Here is an 18,452-nt window from a genome sequence, read left to right on the forward strand (position 1 = left end):
ATTAAGAGTCACTTATGGTTTGTCTCCCTCCCAATTTCATCTTTAATGGAGAGTTACTTTCCTGCATGCTGACAAGCATAAGGAAGAGCAGGAAATCAAGCTCCTTTAAAATAGGGAGCATCCAAGGGTGTGTGCTTAGGTCTTGCACCAGGGAGAACTCACGTGGGAGGGAGATGAAGACTGAAGGCGGGGGGGTGTGGGGTGGTGTCCGTGGAGAGTGGACGGGCCAGCTGGACCGTGTGTAATGTGTCAGTTTGCTTCTGTGCCACTATTGTGCGGCTGATGTTGGAATTCAGGGAAGGCGCTAGTTTATTGAATAAGGAGCCATGTAAATTCCAGCTGTCAACATGTGATCACTCCTTTGGACAAAGAAAGAGGTTTTCTCCTTACCCATATTTGATTTCTAGTCACAGCCACACATTCTCCTGCGCCATTTGCCATCAGGCTGCATGTATCTGGCTAGCCTTTGGATCTCCTTCCCTTTGCAGACTGGTTCTGCAGGTACAGCACCTGGTTTGGAAAAGTGCATGCATTGAAATTCACACACCATGAAGTCATGATTTATTCAGGAAATAATGGTTAGGGAGATAGCGATGTCAAGTGATCAATAGTATTTTGAAAGGGGCATACTTGCTATAGTTTTATGTATTTTAGTGTAATAGGCAAACGCTTTATTCGAAAAGAATAGTCCAAAACAAAAATTAATAACTAGATCAGCTTTCCTTATTGGGAAGCATGTCGACTGGGTTGTAACCATATCAATTTAATTCCTTTCTTTGAAAATGGCTCTAGGGAACCGCATGAGCCACACGGGGCCAGAGAAGCACTCCTGTCTTATCAGGCCTTCCTGCTCTCTAGCTCCCCACCCTTTCCATGTGGTTTGAAAGAGGCTGCTGACATTTCTGAGATTTGAAGTGGGGTTCTGGGAAGCTCTCTACAAACTGGCAGGGGAGGAGGAAAAGGAGGAGGAAAGGAAAAAAAAGTAGTATTCTCTGAGTAAGACCAACTCCAAAGCAGCTTGAGTGTCATAAGAGTTTAATTAGAGGGGAAAAAAAAATCATCCTGTTCATACAGGCAAACATTATTCACATCTAGAGATCTCAGATGCCATTTATTTTTTTAGTGATGGGAAGTCTAGAACATTCTGTGGCATGTGGCAGGATGGGAGGCCTTTCCTTCTCCTCATTGCAAAATTTCATCTCTGAAAACAACCCAGGTGTTCACTGCTCTCTTGGAGTCACTGATGTGGTAGTCCCCACTGATTCTGGCCGAGGGCAGCCAAGGGGACTTTGATAACTCCTTTCTGTAATACAGATTACACACAAACGGATTATGTCCGTGTTTCACTTGAAGTTACTCAGCGCAGCTCAATGATTTCCCCAGGGTTATGATACAGAACTACGTGGTTAAAGGTACAAATAAAATGGAGAGATTTCTGGGGTGAAGTTCGCTGAGACGAATGACTGGGACCTGAGGACACCATAATCTTGTCGAACTCTCATGAATTTGCTACCAAAGTAAATCAAGAGCAGTTTTAGAAATGCTTTGGTGACGCATGTCAATAGGGATTTTAAAAAAGATGAGTCAGGAAGGGTGGCCTGGGTTTAAAGTCCTCTGTTGGCCTTTGGAACATCTCCACCATCAAAAGCCTTACCCACGACCGAATGGTTCCTCCTAGTAAAAGAGGTTATGCTTCACCTGGAAAGGCCACCAAAAAAGTTAAAGAGGATGTTTTTCCTCACCTTGACTGAGCTTAAGTGCAGGCTGTCGACATTTTAAATAAAGACAAGGTGAGTAGCAGTGATTCTCGCCAGCCCCATGGGAGCCCGAGGCGAAAGAAAGCTCAATAATAAGTCTTATCTTTTTTTCTTAATTTTTACTTTTTGTTCCTCATGAATTTTTGCATTACTTTGTTTTTAGGATATTTCATTCAAACATTGTTTCTCTCCATCCCTCAGTCTTTCGGTGCCCTTCTGGCCTCACCAGATTCCCAGCCCTGCTCACATGGCAGGAAAAGATGGCGGCACACTTGTCTTATTTCTGTCAGTGCAGCTTTTTAATATTCGATAGAAATCGATTTTAGCCAAAACATCCTTCCACAGAATCATTAAAAACACATTTATATACAATGACTTTCCGAATCATCTCTCTGAGGTGCTTTTCAGGGGCTCCTGACACTCTGATAAAAACTATCGCTACACAGATTACAGGGAGCACTGGGTGTGGTGCAAAAATAATGAATACTGTTATGCTGAAAATAAAACAAAACAAAACAAACAAAAAAAAAATAGTACAATGGCTAAACAAAAAAAAAAAAAAAGAGGAAAAAAAAACTATCGCTACATACTCCGTTTTCTCTCTCTAGGAACTAGTTTTTCACAAATTTATCACAAATTTAGGATGGAGCAAAAAGCCATTTTTCCCAGGGACTGCCTGTTTTCTGTCATTACCAACCGAAGCAACCGACCGGTCGGTTTGCTTCCCAGGTGCAGAGTTCCTCATCAGGCCCACTGGTAACACTGCATTTTCCTTCACTTTTCCCCTGATTAACGGCCCCCATCTGATCCAGGCCAGTTATTAGTCACGTGTCTCTCCCTGATGCGGCCCTGTGGGCAGTGGATCTCCGATTCCCATGCACAGAGTAACCTATGTTCTTCAACTCTAGAACCTGGGGTCAGACATGGCCACCGCCAAGAATGCTTCGGTGTGGCCTGCCCCCAACTTCCTCCTTACTAATTGGGCCTAGAGAGTCAGCATCCCAGTGTGGAGATAACGCACGTTTCCAGGGCACTGAAGCACCGCTTGACACCGTTTGACATATTTGACCAGGGAGGAAGAAGAAACAAAACAAAACAAAACAAAACAACCAAAAAAACCCATCATCCTCGATTTTGGCTTTTTTCAGCAGATTATAACTTGACATAGATGACTAGAAAAGACAGAGATGGGAGAGGAGGAGAGAGAGCACGGGAAAGAGAGAGAGAGACAGACAGAAAAGGAAGGGAGAGAGAGGGAGAGGGAGAATATACATCTCTATTTGTACCATTTAGCTACAGAGAAGGAGACGCAGCAACCACCTCTCAAGTCAGGAGAATACTCCAACCAGCCAGGGTGTTATAAATTAGAGCCTGTCAGTATTACAATGTATATTAATAGTCACACCTCTTTTTAATGAGTTTGGCATTGGCAGCTGAGAGGAAATACAAGTCATCATGGCTCTGCTCATGCAAACCCCGACAAAGGAATCCGTAATAAATCTTCCTAGAACAGCACTCACCATAAATATGTATCACATAAGGCATCTGTTTTACATTCTGCATATAAATCAGCATAGCGCTGAATAGCAATGAATCAGCTTCTCAATGCCTGATTTGATAACAAATCGACTTGGATCTTAGGAGACAGAATTTACAGCCTTCACCCTCAAGACAGATAGTCAATACTTAAGACGGGTGCCAAGTTAACTTTTCTTTAGCAAGCAAGTTTCCAGAAGGAGAGTCTTGGGGCTCAGGGTGGGGGGGGGCAGAGGGGGCACAGCTGGGCAGTTCCAAGGGGGAGGGAAACAGCCTCCCCTCTAGTGGGGGAGGCTTTAGGGAATTTTCCATTCTGGGTGTGAAGGACCCTGCGTGGAATTTCTCTGCGGCGAGCATTTTTCTCTCTGCTCTGTTCCCTTCCTTGGGTCTCCTGCAGGCATGTGCTCTACAGGACGTGTTGACTGTGGAGACATCTTGGTCATAGAACGGGACAAACCCCAGGGCCCCCCCAGGCTGGATAGGGCTTCCTCTCCGCACACTCCTTTACCTGTTTCAGCCTGGCGGGGGTGACTCCTATGGCTGGGGGAGGAAGCAAAGCTCTGACCCCTTTCTTTACAGATCGTTGATAATAACTTCCTATAAAGACCTTTGATTCCATGCTGCAAAATGAGTGAACGGTATTTATGGCGGCTTTCCAGTATCAGAGTGTTGATGGGATTGGGTCACAGGGGGAAACTTGAATGCTCTTTATTTTCGGAGCCTTGCTTGACATGGACATGTCCAGCCACCCAGAGCTATGAAATGCTTCAAGACCACACGGGCAGAGCAGACGCTTTCAAGTCTTTGCCAAGATAAAGGTAGCTGTTTGGGCCTACTTGGGTTGGCAGAGGAAGGAGCAGGTACTTGGTGTAACCTGATGAGGTTACACTGGGGCACTTGGTTCGGGCACTTGGGGGTGACCTGATGAGGACAGATGCTCTCTTCTGAAGTTATGACGGCCATGTTGTACTTGCCCCCGATTTCTTTCCCCCAGCAATCTGTCATTTCTCTGTCTTTAGAAACATCAGTCTCTTCGTGGTAGGTTGCAGTGACTTACCACATTGTGAGATACGAGTCTTCTGGAATATCGGCCATCCCCAGAGACTTGTGATATTTTTGTAGCTTAGCTGTTGCAGCTTTTCTAAATAAGCACGTGTTCTGTGGTCCACTTATCAACCCAGGTTGGGAAATATATTTCAAAATCTCTCCAAAGACTGCCTTTATTCAGTGCTTTAAGATTGAGGTAGACAAATAGAAACAAAACAAAACAAAACAACTCTTCCCTCATTGGGACTAGATAACTAGAAGAAGATTCTGAATTTTCACAAAATCCTATCCTTTTTGACCTAACTCATCAGAAGTCTTCTAGCTACTATTTTTTTTTCCCTCATTCTAGGAGATAGGCAGGTATAACTATTAACTGAGGACCCTGTTGTGTTCTCTCAAAATTCCGGTTTTTACTGGTCAGAATCTACAACTCTGAGAACAATGACCAAAAAAAAAAAAAAAGTACAATCCATTTCAAAGACCAACCCACTTAACTACGTTTCTCTTCGCAGATCAGTTTGGATACGGGTAAATACTAGAACAGTAGTTCTCACATAAGGATGGATTTTGTCCCCCCAAGGGGCATTTGGCAATGTCTGGAGACATTTTTAGTTATTTTCAGTTGTCATGTTTTGGTGACTTGGTGCTAAGGCATCTGGTGTGAAGAATCCAAGGGTGCTGCTAAATACCCATCAGTCCTCAGGCAGTCCCCCACCCCTTCCACAGGCACCCATGCAACAAAGAATCACCCAGATCAAAATACCAGTAATGCCACATTGAGAAACTTTATGCTACAGAGAATAAAGGCATGGATTATGGAGTCGAAAGGACTTAGATTGGAATCCCAGCCTGTCGTTTCCTACTTTGTGACCTTGGGTAAGTTACTTAACCTGTCTGATCCTTATCTCTGAGGTAGTGACTGACCTCACAGGTTTTGTGTGAGAAATATATAGAAAAAAAAATAAAGTATATGAAAAAAATTATATGCAAAATCTCTGGCCAGAAATAAGTAATTAAGCTTCTGTCCCCTTCCCTCAACAGTAAAGTATAATATAAGTTCCACCTCAAACTGAGTTTTGGAAAAGAAGAATTCTTTAAGTGCTTATATTTTTCATGGATCTGATCCTATCTCAAGGTTTTGTTGTTGGTCTTGAAATAGTAAGGTCCAGGTTGACTTTATTGAACTGAAGAGAATGTGTCCTATTGGTTTGAGAGAATGCAGAAAATTCTTGGTTCCGGTCGGGATCTTTTTGGTCACAGTTCCAATGGCATCATAGATTTTGTGTGATATAAATAGGGAATGGGTAGGTTGGGGATTCAGACAGATCTAGATTCAAATTCCATGTGTGCTTTTTCTTTTTCTTTTTTTTTTTTTGTTATGTGACCTTGGGCACAAGATACTCTGATTAAGCCTTACTGGACAACTGAGGATCATGGTCTTTATTATTCATATTTAATTTTGAATTTGAAATAATATAAGTAAACAGAGTCAACACAGAGCTAGACAATGCTGACTTAATTGCAATAATTTGAAGTAACTATTCTTCTTGCTTTTGTTTTTCTTGTTTCATTAAAGACATGAGGGGTTGGCCAAGGTGGAGAGAATAAGTCCCTCGGGAGAGACCAGGGAAGAGAGCTCGCTTTAAGTGAACATCCTGTTCACAGAAATCAACCCTACACTTTTGAATGAGATCTTTGAGTATATTGAACTAAAAAGGCTCCTAATATTCAGCGTGTGGTTTTTAAAGAGAGGAAATGGTCAGGTACCGCATGTTACCAGAAGGGCTCTGTGACAGATTGTATTTTCCAAAGATGGTTGCAACAATTTCCCATCCCAGACCACACACTGAGAAACTCTGTAAACTAATTCAAGGTATTTTATTTCAATATAATTTTTGATATGCTCATTTGTTTCAAATTATAAATGTAATATAAGCCCATTATGAGAAATTTGGAGAATGCAATAAAAGAATGTAAGATTAAAAAAATCAAGTTAACACTGATATTAAAATATCTTTTGGATGAATTTCTGTTTTCAAGTGTGTTTAGCTACATAGTTCGGATACAAAATTATAAGTGACCATGATGCTAAGGCTGTGTCTTCACATGCAAAACAAAGTGCAAATTAAGATAATTATTGCAAAAATTTAGGCCCAGAACTTGCTTACCTAGACAATCCCTATAATTAAGGAAAAGTGTTTGGGATAATTGCCTCAATTTACCACTTCAGTTGGTTGACGGAATGAGGTATCAGGAATTGGCTGGCATAAGTTTTCTTTTCTGATTGTATAAAATGCTTAATCAGACCATTTTTCTCAAAGTATTTTTTTTTTTTGCTCAATGAAAAGCCTTTAAAAATATTAAACATACTTTGATTCAATTGTCAAAAGAATCTTCCTGTTTTCAATACCCAAATTACCAATCAATTCTATCAATTTAGTTAAAAAAAAAAAAAAAAAGCAAGAAAGAAAAAGAAAAGAAAATCAAAAAACAACCAACCGATTTAACAAATTCAAAACACATATTTCTAGGTATAAAATCTTCCCTGGAATATTTGTAACAAGTAAAATGAAATGTACCCTCCACATTGCACTGAGTTATATACTATCAGATTTATAACAACAAATGTGGGTGAGCCAGTCTTGGATAGAATTTCCATTTGCCTCCACAGCATGTGCATATCGTTGGGAGGTAGACAAGGAGATGGTCTGAGGAGGGAGTAAAGAGGGGGTTATATTCCAACAATGTAGATCAGATTGCAAATATTGTTTTTTAAGACTTACCCGAAATATAAACTTTTAAAAAGATGTATGGAAAGTAAATTTTAGGAGAACCTGGGTGACTCAGTCGGTTAAGGTTCTGCCTTCAGGTCAGGTCATGTTCTCAGGGTCCTGGGATAGAGTCCCACATTGGGCTCCTTGTTCAGTGGGGAGTCTGTTTCTCCCTCTGACTGCCGCTCCCCTTGCTTGTGCTCTCACTCTCTGTCGCTCTCTTGCTCTTTGTCTCGGACAAGTAAGTAAATAAAATCCTGAAAAAAAAAAAAAAGGAATGTAAATTTTAGGAGTGCTTTAAAGCTTATCCTCTGTGTCTTATATTAAAGAATGCTGAATAAGTTGAATAAGTTATCAGGTAGAGCTTACTATGAAGAATCATGAAGAAAATTGATATAACACGAACAAATCAGAGGAATAGATAATAGGTAGACAAGAACTACCTGAGGACTCTGGTCTCATCTTGAAGAGAAATGTAGATCAGAAAAAAGCAAAGCTGGGACCCAGAATGGCATAGGCACACAGGCACAGGACGCATGCTAGGGAGAAAAACAAAACAAAACAAAACAAAAACAATAAAAGGATGGATAGGTAGGAAGGAGATGTAGTGGACACAGTAAGTGTACACTTGTGAGGAAGAGAGATGAGGGCTTGGGTCAGTGAGGGAAGGATCACATTGCTGAATGGAGGCAGTGCAAAGCTTTCAGCTTAAACCTTCCCACCAGCACACTGTCCATATTCCTAAACCACAACTCCATCATCGGTTGGCTCAGGGTTTGGTTGTCTCTTACATTCAAGATGGCCACCTTGAGAATGGTCTGCCACTCTTGGGTCCTATCATACCAAAGGGAAGACCATGCAAGTGTAGGGAAGATCTACCTTGCAAAACAAAGTCTCTGGTCAGTTCAGAATTGGTTCATTTCTCAGTCCTCACCCACGATATCACACCATTTAACTTTCTACCTGTCCTTATTTCAAAGATGTCCGTGTGTAAAATCATGATTTCCTGAGGAATGGTTCCTTGCCAAGATCTGTCTTATGTTTTGTAGAACATGAAAGTACACGCTGAATGGGAAAATCCATAAGCTTTGTTCGAAGACATATGCTGCCTTGAAATGCAACAGAGGCTAATAATCTAGACAAGTACTTTTCTAAAATTTTGAATGCTAGTTTCAGAAAGAAATGTGGCTGGTTTCAAACATTACTGGGGGGGACAGTAGATTTACCTGGTTCTTTTCACGGGAGGTGGGTGTCCTGGTGTGGTGTGGATGGTATGTGAGTCAGTCATTGTCCAACTGGGACTCCAGGTTTCCTCACATCATCTCTCTCTCACTTGTGTTTCCTGTTACAGCATTAACTGGAGGTGATCACAAAACAGTAGGATATTTATTTCCTGGTTTTAGCTGACTAATGAGAATCTGAGAGATACTTGTAACTTTTGTATGTTGGCTTAGACAGTGGGATTTTTCTTTCCACTTGGGCAGTTCCTCTTCTTCTAAATTCAATCCCAACCATATCCTCAACTGGTCTTATATTTAACTGACTCACATAAAATAAGCCAGAGCCTTTATTCAGAAACTTAGGGTACATAATAACTGGATCATTATCTATTTTTAAGAAAAAGAGCAAGTATTAAATGATATGATTTTTTTATATAGTAAAGATAAACTCTCTTCAAATTCCTGTCAAGAGCCATTTATTAATTAGGGTAGAATGAGAAGGGAAGGTAGAAAAAAAATCACCAAAAATAAGTGCTATATACGAAAATCAGTTGATGAATATAATATCATCTCAAGAGAAGAAAAAAAACAATCATAATAAATGGCAAATCAGAAACGGATAGTACTAAATTTCCCTCCCTTTCACCACCTTACAGGATATCCCGTCTAGCTGCAGAAACAAAACATGGAAATGAATCAGTCGATAAAGGATTTTGTCCCATTAAAGATGTCAGTGATTTTGTCCCATGTAGGGGAAGTGGAACATTAAGATGGATGTTCTCAATCTGTGCATGCCACAGCATCCCCCCCACTCCCCGGAGGGGGAAACAAACTTTTCTGTGTGTGATAAAGAACATCAAGTTAAAAGCAAAAACATTTCATCTAAGTATGATAATAAATCACACCACAGACTGACCTAAATATTTAATTTTTTTCCAACATTGATAGTCAATATCTTTTGACTGCTGCCATAACTGATGCCTTTTCTTTTTCTTACTAAACTTCAGAAAAAATGACACCTGGTCTCTTCTAACTTCTTTGAGGGGCCGGGGATGGAAAGGAAAGCAGTAATGAGGACCAAAGAGAGAAGAGAGGCTATTTTATTCAGGAGAAATTCAGAGGTCGTCCGAAAATTGTCGTGGTCATGGGGTACCTGGGTGGCTCAGTGGGTTAAGCCTCTGCCTTCGGCTCAGGTCATGATCTCAGGGTCCTGGGATCGAGTCCCGCGTCGGACTCTCTGCTCAGCGGGGAGCCTGATTCCCCCTCTTTCTCTGCTTGCCTGCCTACCTACTTGTGATCTCTCCCTCTATCAAATAAATAAAAAAAATCTTCAAAAAAATGAAAAAGAAGTTGTCGTGGTCGTTATCATTTCTGAAAGATGCAAGTTACATGTAAATAACTGATATTTTTCACAAGTTAAAACTGAAAAGGTTAGTTTGATAGTCGTGATCGTTTCACCAAGTATTCATCTATCAAGTTTTATACCTGAAATATCGCAATTTTTATTTGTCAGTTTTGTCTCAAAAAAGCTGAAAATTAAATTAAATTAAACATCAGGTGGGGTTGTCTGGGTGGCTCAATGGGTTAAGCCACTGCCTTCGGCTCAGGTCATGATCCTGGAGTCCCGGGATCGAGTCCCTCATCAGGCTCTCAGCTCTGCGGGGAGTCTGCTTCTCCCTCTGACCTTCTCCCTGCTCATGCTCACTCTCTCTCTCAAATAAATAAATAAAATCTTTAAAATTAAAAAAAAAAATCGGGCAAAGGAAGGAAAGAAGGAAGGAAGGAGGGAGGGTGGGAAGGAAGGAAAGAAAGAAGGAGTGAAAAGTCCCTACGTTCCCAGGATTCATATGACCGAGAAATAGACTTGTTCTGAAAATCAGGTTTAAGACCTTTCTGTGACATTTAGAAGGACTTGGGTTTTTCACTTTCCCAACAAGATAAATTGCATATTATGCACCTTATTATCATGTTGGGGTCAACATGGAGGATTCTCTGGGATGAAATGGTTAAAGGAGGTGAAGAACTATTGAGGTAATGCTAATTTCGGGGAGTTCCAGGTAATGCCCATCTGCATTGGCACGGCCTCTCCCCTCACCCCAGGAGCACGTGGTCAGCTACGGGCAGGTAGGGGGTGGCACAGACATCTACCACTTTTGTGACACAAGGGCTCCATGTCAACAGTGAGGCATGCACATTCTCTCCTGAGCACTTGGGGATCCTGCAGGCATGGAGGTAGGATATAAACAGAACAAAATAAAGGGAAGAGTATGATCTTAACACTCACCCTTGTAAACCGTCTAGGTGTCCTGCTCAGGCTTCCAAAGTGGGCACTGAGACAGGCCACCCAAACTGCGGACATCCCTCATTGACCCCTTCAGAGCAACTGGGAGCCTAATGACTTTGTTTTTAGGTTTTGGAACTGAACTTTACAGGGACTGGTTCCAATCCTGGGTGGTGCTGAGAAAACTCAAAATCTCAACCAGAATTTGGCAGAGACCACCAGACGCGTTTCATGTGAGGGCCTTTTCCCATAATCTCACCAGCATGGTTTATGAATGTTCTGGGGAGCAAAAAGCAGGTCCCAAAGGCCGAGAAAGGGCCGTGCCCTGCTCCCAGCTAGGAGACCACACAGCCGTCCTCTCTCCCCTCTGAGCATTTAGATAGTTAGAAAACCACACCACCCTCTCAGTTCGGAAGCTCAGCGTGAAAGTCTAAAAAGCCAGCAAACACCAATTGCATCCTACAGCTGAGAAAGCCTCTCTCTTGGAAAAGCTAGAAAATAAATAAATAAAGGGGGAAATCCAAATGGGATTGCTCTTCAAACACACAAATGATCTTATGTTAACAGTTGGGATTAAACAGCTGTCTCGTGGTTATGTGATCATAACAGATGCTGTGTGCAAACGTTTCCTGCTAGCTTTGTTTTGGTTATTGCTGTTTGTGCAGTTCAATGGGCTGAATTCAGCTTAAGGGATACAGGTTTTTATTATCCTTCTGTGCTGCACGGGCAGCTTCATCATCTCTTTAAGAGGAAAGGAGGCGAGTGTGAGGCAGAGATGGAGAGGAAATGGAGGGTGGGCTCTCCGATGTCACATCGGGAATGATGTCATATTGATGAAATTCCAACACACTGGTTTATGGCCACGTTGCCATGAAAGTGGTCCCCAGTTCTATTATGTGGTTGTGTTTCTCTCCCCCCTCCCCTCCCCGCCTTCATGGAGGCTGTCCTTGGGTCTAGTGTAGTTTATGCAGCTGGAATAGAATTTATAGAACATAGAGAAAGATTTTTTTGATGACTAACAGCTTACAACATCGTAATGATCCTGATTTTGTCTCTTTTCTTCCCATGCCCTCCAGAGATAAAATATCCAAACTGATTTTGATTTTTCCTAGAAATTTTATTTCATCCGACGAGTGGGGATCGCCTTATCCGTGTCGGCCAAGTTGACATGGTAAGCCACAACTCTTTTTTTTTTTTTTCAAGTTCAAATCTGGAAGCCATTTTGTCCTGAATTACATTACTTGTTTAAACCAAAATATCCTCTTGGCTCCAATTCCTCAGAGAACGGTCGTGATTCATAACCCGCTTTGCCAACCAGCAGATTTCACTTTTATTACTTATATTTTCCAATTTTTTTGATATGATGTAAATGGCAGAAATAATGTTTCTGAGTTCAAAAAGCACCTGGTTGCCATGAGGAGGAGGCAGGGGGAATAATGTGGTCCATACTTAGCAGGTCAGGCATGGGCTCTGCCTGCTGCTCCCCACCACTCCCCAGGACCTCAGTCCTCAGGTCAGGTGGAAAAGTCCGCTCATCATGCACACAGCCCCCCATCCACTGGCAGGTAACTCATCTGTGCTTTTTGAAATTTTGGCTGGGGAAAAGAGGGAGTGGCTTCCACTGCTTAACACTTTATCTTAGGAATCATACCTTTGAATCAGAGGTCCTACCTTGGCTAAGTCTCTCCCAAAAACATCTTTATTGCAGAGGAGGTTTGAATAATATATACACATATGTAAGTAACCATACTTAAACCTCCTCTTATTCTCACTCAAAAAATGGGGTTTAATGATCACTCTTTGGGGTTCATCAGCTCAAAGAATGAAATTAGACCTCTGATGAGTTGTCAGAGCAGGTCACCTGGGTGGTTCAGTCGGTTAAACGTCTGCCTTTGGCTCAGATCATGATCCCAGGGTCCTGGCATTGAGTCCTGCATCAGGCTCCTTGCTCAGCAGGGAGTCTGCTTTTCCCTCTGCCCCTTCTCATGCTCTCTCTCTCTCTCTCTCTCAAAAATAAATAAATGGTCTTAAAAAAAAAAAAGTTGCCAAAGCAGTGACATTCCTATAATGTTTTCAATACATTTTAAAGCAACTTCATTTACATTCAACGCTTGATCTGACAAAGAGCTCCTGGAGGTATTTTCCTGACTTTACAGAAAAGCAAGTCAAGGCCCATTTTATAAGATAAGTACTGCATGGAAGTTGCCCAAGTTTACAGAAGCAGTAAATGGTAGAGCCCACAGTGGTTCCCACAACAGCGATCTTTGGCCACATGATGGGGAAATGGAGAGGATCTGTCCAGGGACCACGGTTGCTGTCATTGTCCTTTCTCACTGGGTGAGTTAGTGGGAGGGGCCTGCACTATCTCAGGGTTACCTCTGTCGCTTCTAAATCATGCAGGCAAACTTCAGGACTCTTATTCCAGATGGTCTGGATGCTCTGGGAATTTGAACCTAGAACTGAGTATCAGCTTCCTTTGTGGGATCAAGCCCATGCTGAACTCAAAACAAAGGTCCTTCCAAAGATGATACCCAAATAGCCAATAAGTACATAAAAAGATGTTCACCATATCTCATCCTCAGAGAAATACAAGCCAAAATTATGTATGATATTACTTCCATCCATTGAGATGGCTACTAAAGAAAAAAAAAAAAGGTGTCAATGAGGATTTAGAGAACTCAAGACCTTAGACACTGTTAGTAGGAAGGTAAAATGGCTTAGCCACTGTGCAATGCAATATGGCAGTTCTTCAAAGATGAAAAGTGGAATTGCCATATGATCCAACTATTCTGCTTCTGGATAGGTACTAAAAATAAAGAAAACAAGAACAAGGTCTTGAGAACATGTTTGTAAACCCATGTTCACGGTAGCCTTGATGACAATAGCTAAAAAGTGAACACCCAAGTGTCCACCGGTGGATGAATGGATACAGAAAATGTGGTGTATGCATACAATGAAATATTATTCTGCCATAAAAGGAAGGAAATTTTGCCATATGCTATAACATGGAAGAACTTTGAGGTCATCATTCTGAGTGAAATAAGCCAGTCATAAGAAGACAAATAACATGATTTACTCCTGTAAAGTACTGAGAATAGTAAAATTGACAGAGACTGGAAGTAGGATGGTGGCAGTCAGGGGCTAGTGAGGAGAAAATGGGGAGCCTTTATTTAATGGGCACAAAGTTTCAGTTTGGAATGATGAAAAAGTTCTGGAAACTGATGGTGGTGATGCTTGTATAACCATAAGATTATATTTCATACCACTGAACAGAATTGTACACTTAAAAATATTATTCTATATGTATTTTCCCACAATATAAAGAAATCAGAGTAAAAAACCAAACCAAACCAACAACAACAACAACAACAACAAAATACAAAAGGTCCACTCCTGTCACCTGGAACCTGAAAACTTAAGTCTTTGTGAACTGCTCCCATTGGCATTTTGTTCCTGCCCCTTCTCCTTATACGTTCTGAACATAACAGATCCTCAGCTTTTCAGCATCTTCCTGTATCCAGATACTGTAGGGTGTACAGATTCAATATCTACAGGAGAAGTGTGAATCAAGCACCAGAGAGGTTTGATTTATACCCTTTCCCTGATGATTAGAAGTATCTCTAGGATCTTCTTTCTTTTCAGGCTTGATACCAATTAAAATGCAAATCTTTCCAAGAGAGAATGTTTTAAGCATTTTCATCTCTGAATGAATTTCAGATCCTTTTATCTTCTGCCTTTTTTTTCCCTAAAATAAACCTCCTTTTTATTACAAAGGTAATAGAGTGAAAGAGTTAATAACGAATACATACCAACAGCTCTTACCACCTGTCAAGATGCAGACAAACAGTCCGCCAGAAGAATGAGCATGAGCTGTGAGAAGGTGGGGGAGGAGCCAATCCACAGGGCCCTGAGAAAGACAAAGATGGTCAGAGTTACTTGGCGGCAAGAAAATGAAAGTAACAAGATAGTCATTGTTACTTAGTATCATAGTATCATTAGATATTCATCAAGCTGACAAAATGTATCATCTATTGATGGGAGGAATGTGTGTCAAAGAATACAATTCATACATAGTTTGTAAAAACATCAAGACTTTTTGCATTCTAGGAAAGCAGTCTGATTGCCTATCTTAAGTTAAGAGTGCCTTTATCTTCCCATTCTGGATTTCTACTCTCAGGAATCCAGCCCCCAAAATAAAAGCTATCCTTTTTCAGGCAGTATGTGGGAAATATAGAAGGATGTTGGCTCTAGTACTCTTCATAGCTAGAAGAAAGAAAAGAAAGGAGGAAGGAAAGAAGGAAGAAAGAAGGAGGGAAGGAGGGGAGGGAGGAAGAAAGGAAGGAAAAGAAAGAAGATAAAAGAAGGGGAAAAAAAAGAAAAGAAACAAAAAAGAGTCAAGCTCAATCCCCCCATTGCATAGGCTATGATGTAGTCCCTAAAAAGAAAAAGAAATAGAACCGTATCAGGTGACTCAGATAGAATTCCATGAAAAATTTCGAGGAGGAAAATCCTTATATAGGAAGTACAGCTTATTTTGGAAAAACAAGTAATCACACACAGGCACGTGTACATGCACACACATACAACCCTTTATATCTACTGATTGAGGATCATAGGATTATATTTGTATAAGAATGTATGTGCTTGAAGACATATGGAAAGATTCTTACTGGGTAATTCATATTATTTCCCTGTGGAGAAGTAGGCTGATGTGAGCAGAGAGGGAAGAGGGGGGAGAAAATTCATAAGCTGAAAAGAAAAAGAAAAACAAAATATAATGCCATCAAAAATGAAATGGATTTTCTGCATTGTATGTTTCCTTTATGTGGGTATACACACAAAGAAATTTATATTAAAAAAGCACAAATGATAGTAGTTTTTAATAATTAAATACCCGGAAAGATGAAACATCGCAAAAGATACTACCTGCTACTCTTGGGATTATTATGATACTTTGCTCAGTTGAAAAGAAAAATCCGTGACACAGGCCATTCGATAATGAGTTTTGGTGATGCCAAAAATTCATTTGGCAATGGCCTTGAGAATGAACTGATAATCATTTTTGCTGCTCTGTGTATCTCTGGCTCAAGGAAGCAAAGGTAACTTGGAGGGGGTAGCTCATGATTCAGCGCCACATTCTCCAAATGTAAGAATGGGGTCATCTGTAATGAGGGCTGAAGGTCACTAGTTACCGTCTGAAGTCACAATCAAATACAAGCAACCGAGTTATACCACACAACATCATTCCTCAGTTCCAGGAAGGAGTCTTCAACAGGACTAGCTGAAGGCAGGCAACACAGGATCATACTTGCCTCTAGGGGCAGGATACACTTCTCGAACACATAATCATCCTCTAAACTGGCTTCCTAATTTGTATTTCTAAAATCAGAATACAATTTGCAAAAGTGAAGATGGGGCTGTATGGTGTGATGGAATTCTCATTCCTGATTTTATCATTTTGATTCATCACTCTGTGGGCCACTATCTAAGTGTGAATTTGTTTTAAAAAATCATGGTACATGGATGATCAATTTTCATCTTATTTGAAAATGTTCTTATGAATCCTTCCCATAGCAGAGAAATAGTGGCTAGTGACAATACAGTGAGTCACAGTCTAAAGTTCATATATCTTTAGCGCTTTCCGCAGAAAAGTCTGAGGTCAGCCTGTTTTAGTTATTTATTCTGCTATGAAACTATTTGCGGTGCCTATTTTAGTTTTTATAATGCAGTGAAGTTTTCTTTAATTCTGTCTTTGAATACTGTTTTTGTTCCAGTTGTTTTGTCTTCTTCCACCAAAGCTCTTACGAATTTCTGTTTTACTATCAATATCTTCTACATTTTTATTTTCCCTTGAGTATTTACTTCAGTGTCAAGATCAAGTGTCTTGATATCAGCAGTGGAGTTTTTGTGGGTTTTTTTTTTCCTCAGTATGATTTCTGCCCATTGTTACTATCCATTCTTGCTCTAGCAAAAACAGTTATATTCTTAGTTTATTTTGTGTCACTGGTATGATACATCGCAGTTATGATACTCTGCAGGACTCAGAATTGAAAATTTCTTTGTAACTTAGCTTAATTTCTCTCACATAGTCTCCGTCTCCACAGATGCCAAAATGCATGTTATTGTTTCCAGGAACCTTCCTTAAGTTATGTACTAGTTTTCTATTGCTGCTGTAACAAATTTAGTGGCTTAAAACAACACATTTATCGTCTTATAGTTTTGGAAGCCAGAAGTCTGAAACCGACGGACTGAGCTATGTTGCTTCTAGAAGCTCTAGGGGGGATATCTGTTTTCTCGCTTTCTACAGCTTCTAGAAACCACCTCCTTTCATTAACTCATAACCCCCCCACATCACCACAACCTCATCCCTATCTCTGAGCTTGACCTCCCTGCCTCCCTCTTAAAAGGACACTTGTGATTACATCAGATATCCAGGATCATCTCCTTGTCTCAAACACTTTAAACATTAAAAACAAAAACAAAAACAACAAAACAAAATAAAAACCTTAATCACAATTGCAAGGTTACATTTAGCCTTGTAATAAAAGTTCATAGATTTTAGGACATGGACATCTTTGGGGGGGGCGGCTATTATTCAGTCTGCTACAGGAAAATTCATATGTAATCATCCCAGTCATGGCAAGTGTAGAGATGCCCACTCAGTCTTTGTTATCCCCCTTCCAGTGTGCTGGAAGTCCATGAGGATGGCTGCCATATCTTTTCATAATAAACAGGTAAACAGTAAGTCAGCTGCTTTCCTGAGTTTTGTGAACCACTCTAGCCAATGAGTTGAACCCAAGAAGAGGTTCATGGGGGCCTCTGATTCATAGCTGGTTGGTGGGAAGCCGAGGTGACAATCTGGATTCTCAAATGGCATCTGGAGTGGGGGATGAGGTCGGTCTCATGGGACGGAGGCCTTGGCCTATGGGATCTGACACAATCTCCAGGTATATAGGGTTGGAATTGAGGCACGTTGGAGGACACATAACAGGTGCCACAGAGAATCACTTGGGGTGGGGAAAAGTCCTCCATAGCTGGTATCAAAAGGATTTTAGTGTGGTACCAGGATGAGACTAAAGGAGACACACTCCGGAGAAGAGGGGATTTTCCATCGGTCCTCTTGCATTTTACCAATCAAATCAAATTTTTTCTCAGATTTTTTTTTTTTTTCCTGGTTCTGGCAATAGACTACATGCTATTTATTTATTGCTTCAGTAGTAAAATTGTCTTGGTCCTTCAAGTTATTGTTGGGGCCACGTCCTCTCCGTACCAGTGTTTAGCTAAAGTGCCCTCCACCCAGAGCGCGTTAAGTGGGGCCCTCTGAATACCACTCACAGTCCACTTGGGTGCTCACTGAAAATCTCTTCTAAGAGGTTCAGCTGTTGCCTGTTCCATGCCACCTGCTCTAATTCCCAGTGTTTAATACCAGTGACCCTGCTAGGCAAAAATTAGATCTGATCCTAATCCCACTGCTTGTGTGTGGCTTATCAAACACAGAGGAAAAACTCTAGAATCTGCCATTTCCCAAAGGACTCCTCTTGTATGTACCACATTTCCCACAACAAAAGTCACTCTGGCCATTCCTCGCCTTATGCTCATCATTACACACACTCAAAACCCATGTCTCCTTGTCTTTTTCTGGAAGGTAGAGAATGCTTATCAATGTTAAAAAGCTAAATATTCATCAGCGGGAGATAGAAGGGGGGAATTGAATTCTGAGAGCCTCAAAGAATCTGTAGCTACATATCCTATGACTAGAAAACCTAAATGACGGTTCTCATGGGAGGCGGTGGGTCTGGGGGGGTAGTTGGAGGGGGGAAGAAAGTGCAAAGAAAGATCT

The 18,452-nt window shown here is 41.0% G+C and overlaps 1 protein-coding gene across 1 annotated transcript in view; it reads right to left on the reverse strand.

The window, feature by feature from the left end:
- Positions 1-8,342: 8,342 nt before the first annotated feature.
- LOC131835455 (uncharacterized) overlaps positions 8,343-18,452 on the reverse strand; it is a 30,923-nt gene continuing 20,813 nt past the window's right edge. Inside the window, exons 3-4 of the mRNA XM_059179748.1 lie at positions 14,422-14,519; positions 8,343-8,468 (exon numbers count right to left, since the gene is read on the reverse strand). Coding sequence (XP_059035731.1) covers positions 14,441-14,519 — 79 coding nt within the window. The 3' untranslated portion in view covers positions 8,343-8,468; positions 14,422-14,440. The remainder of the gene's footprint in view (positions 8,469-14,421; positions 14,520-18,452) is intronic.

The sequence above is a fragment of the Mustela lutreola genome, chromosome 7, assembly GCF_030435805.1.
Source record: "Mustela lutreola isolate mMusLut2 chromosome 7, mMusLut2.pri, whole genome shotgun sequence".
Classification (NCBI taxonomy): domain Eukaryota; kingdom Metazoa; phylum Chordata; class Mammalia; order Carnivora; family Mustelidae; genus Mustela; species Mustela lutreola.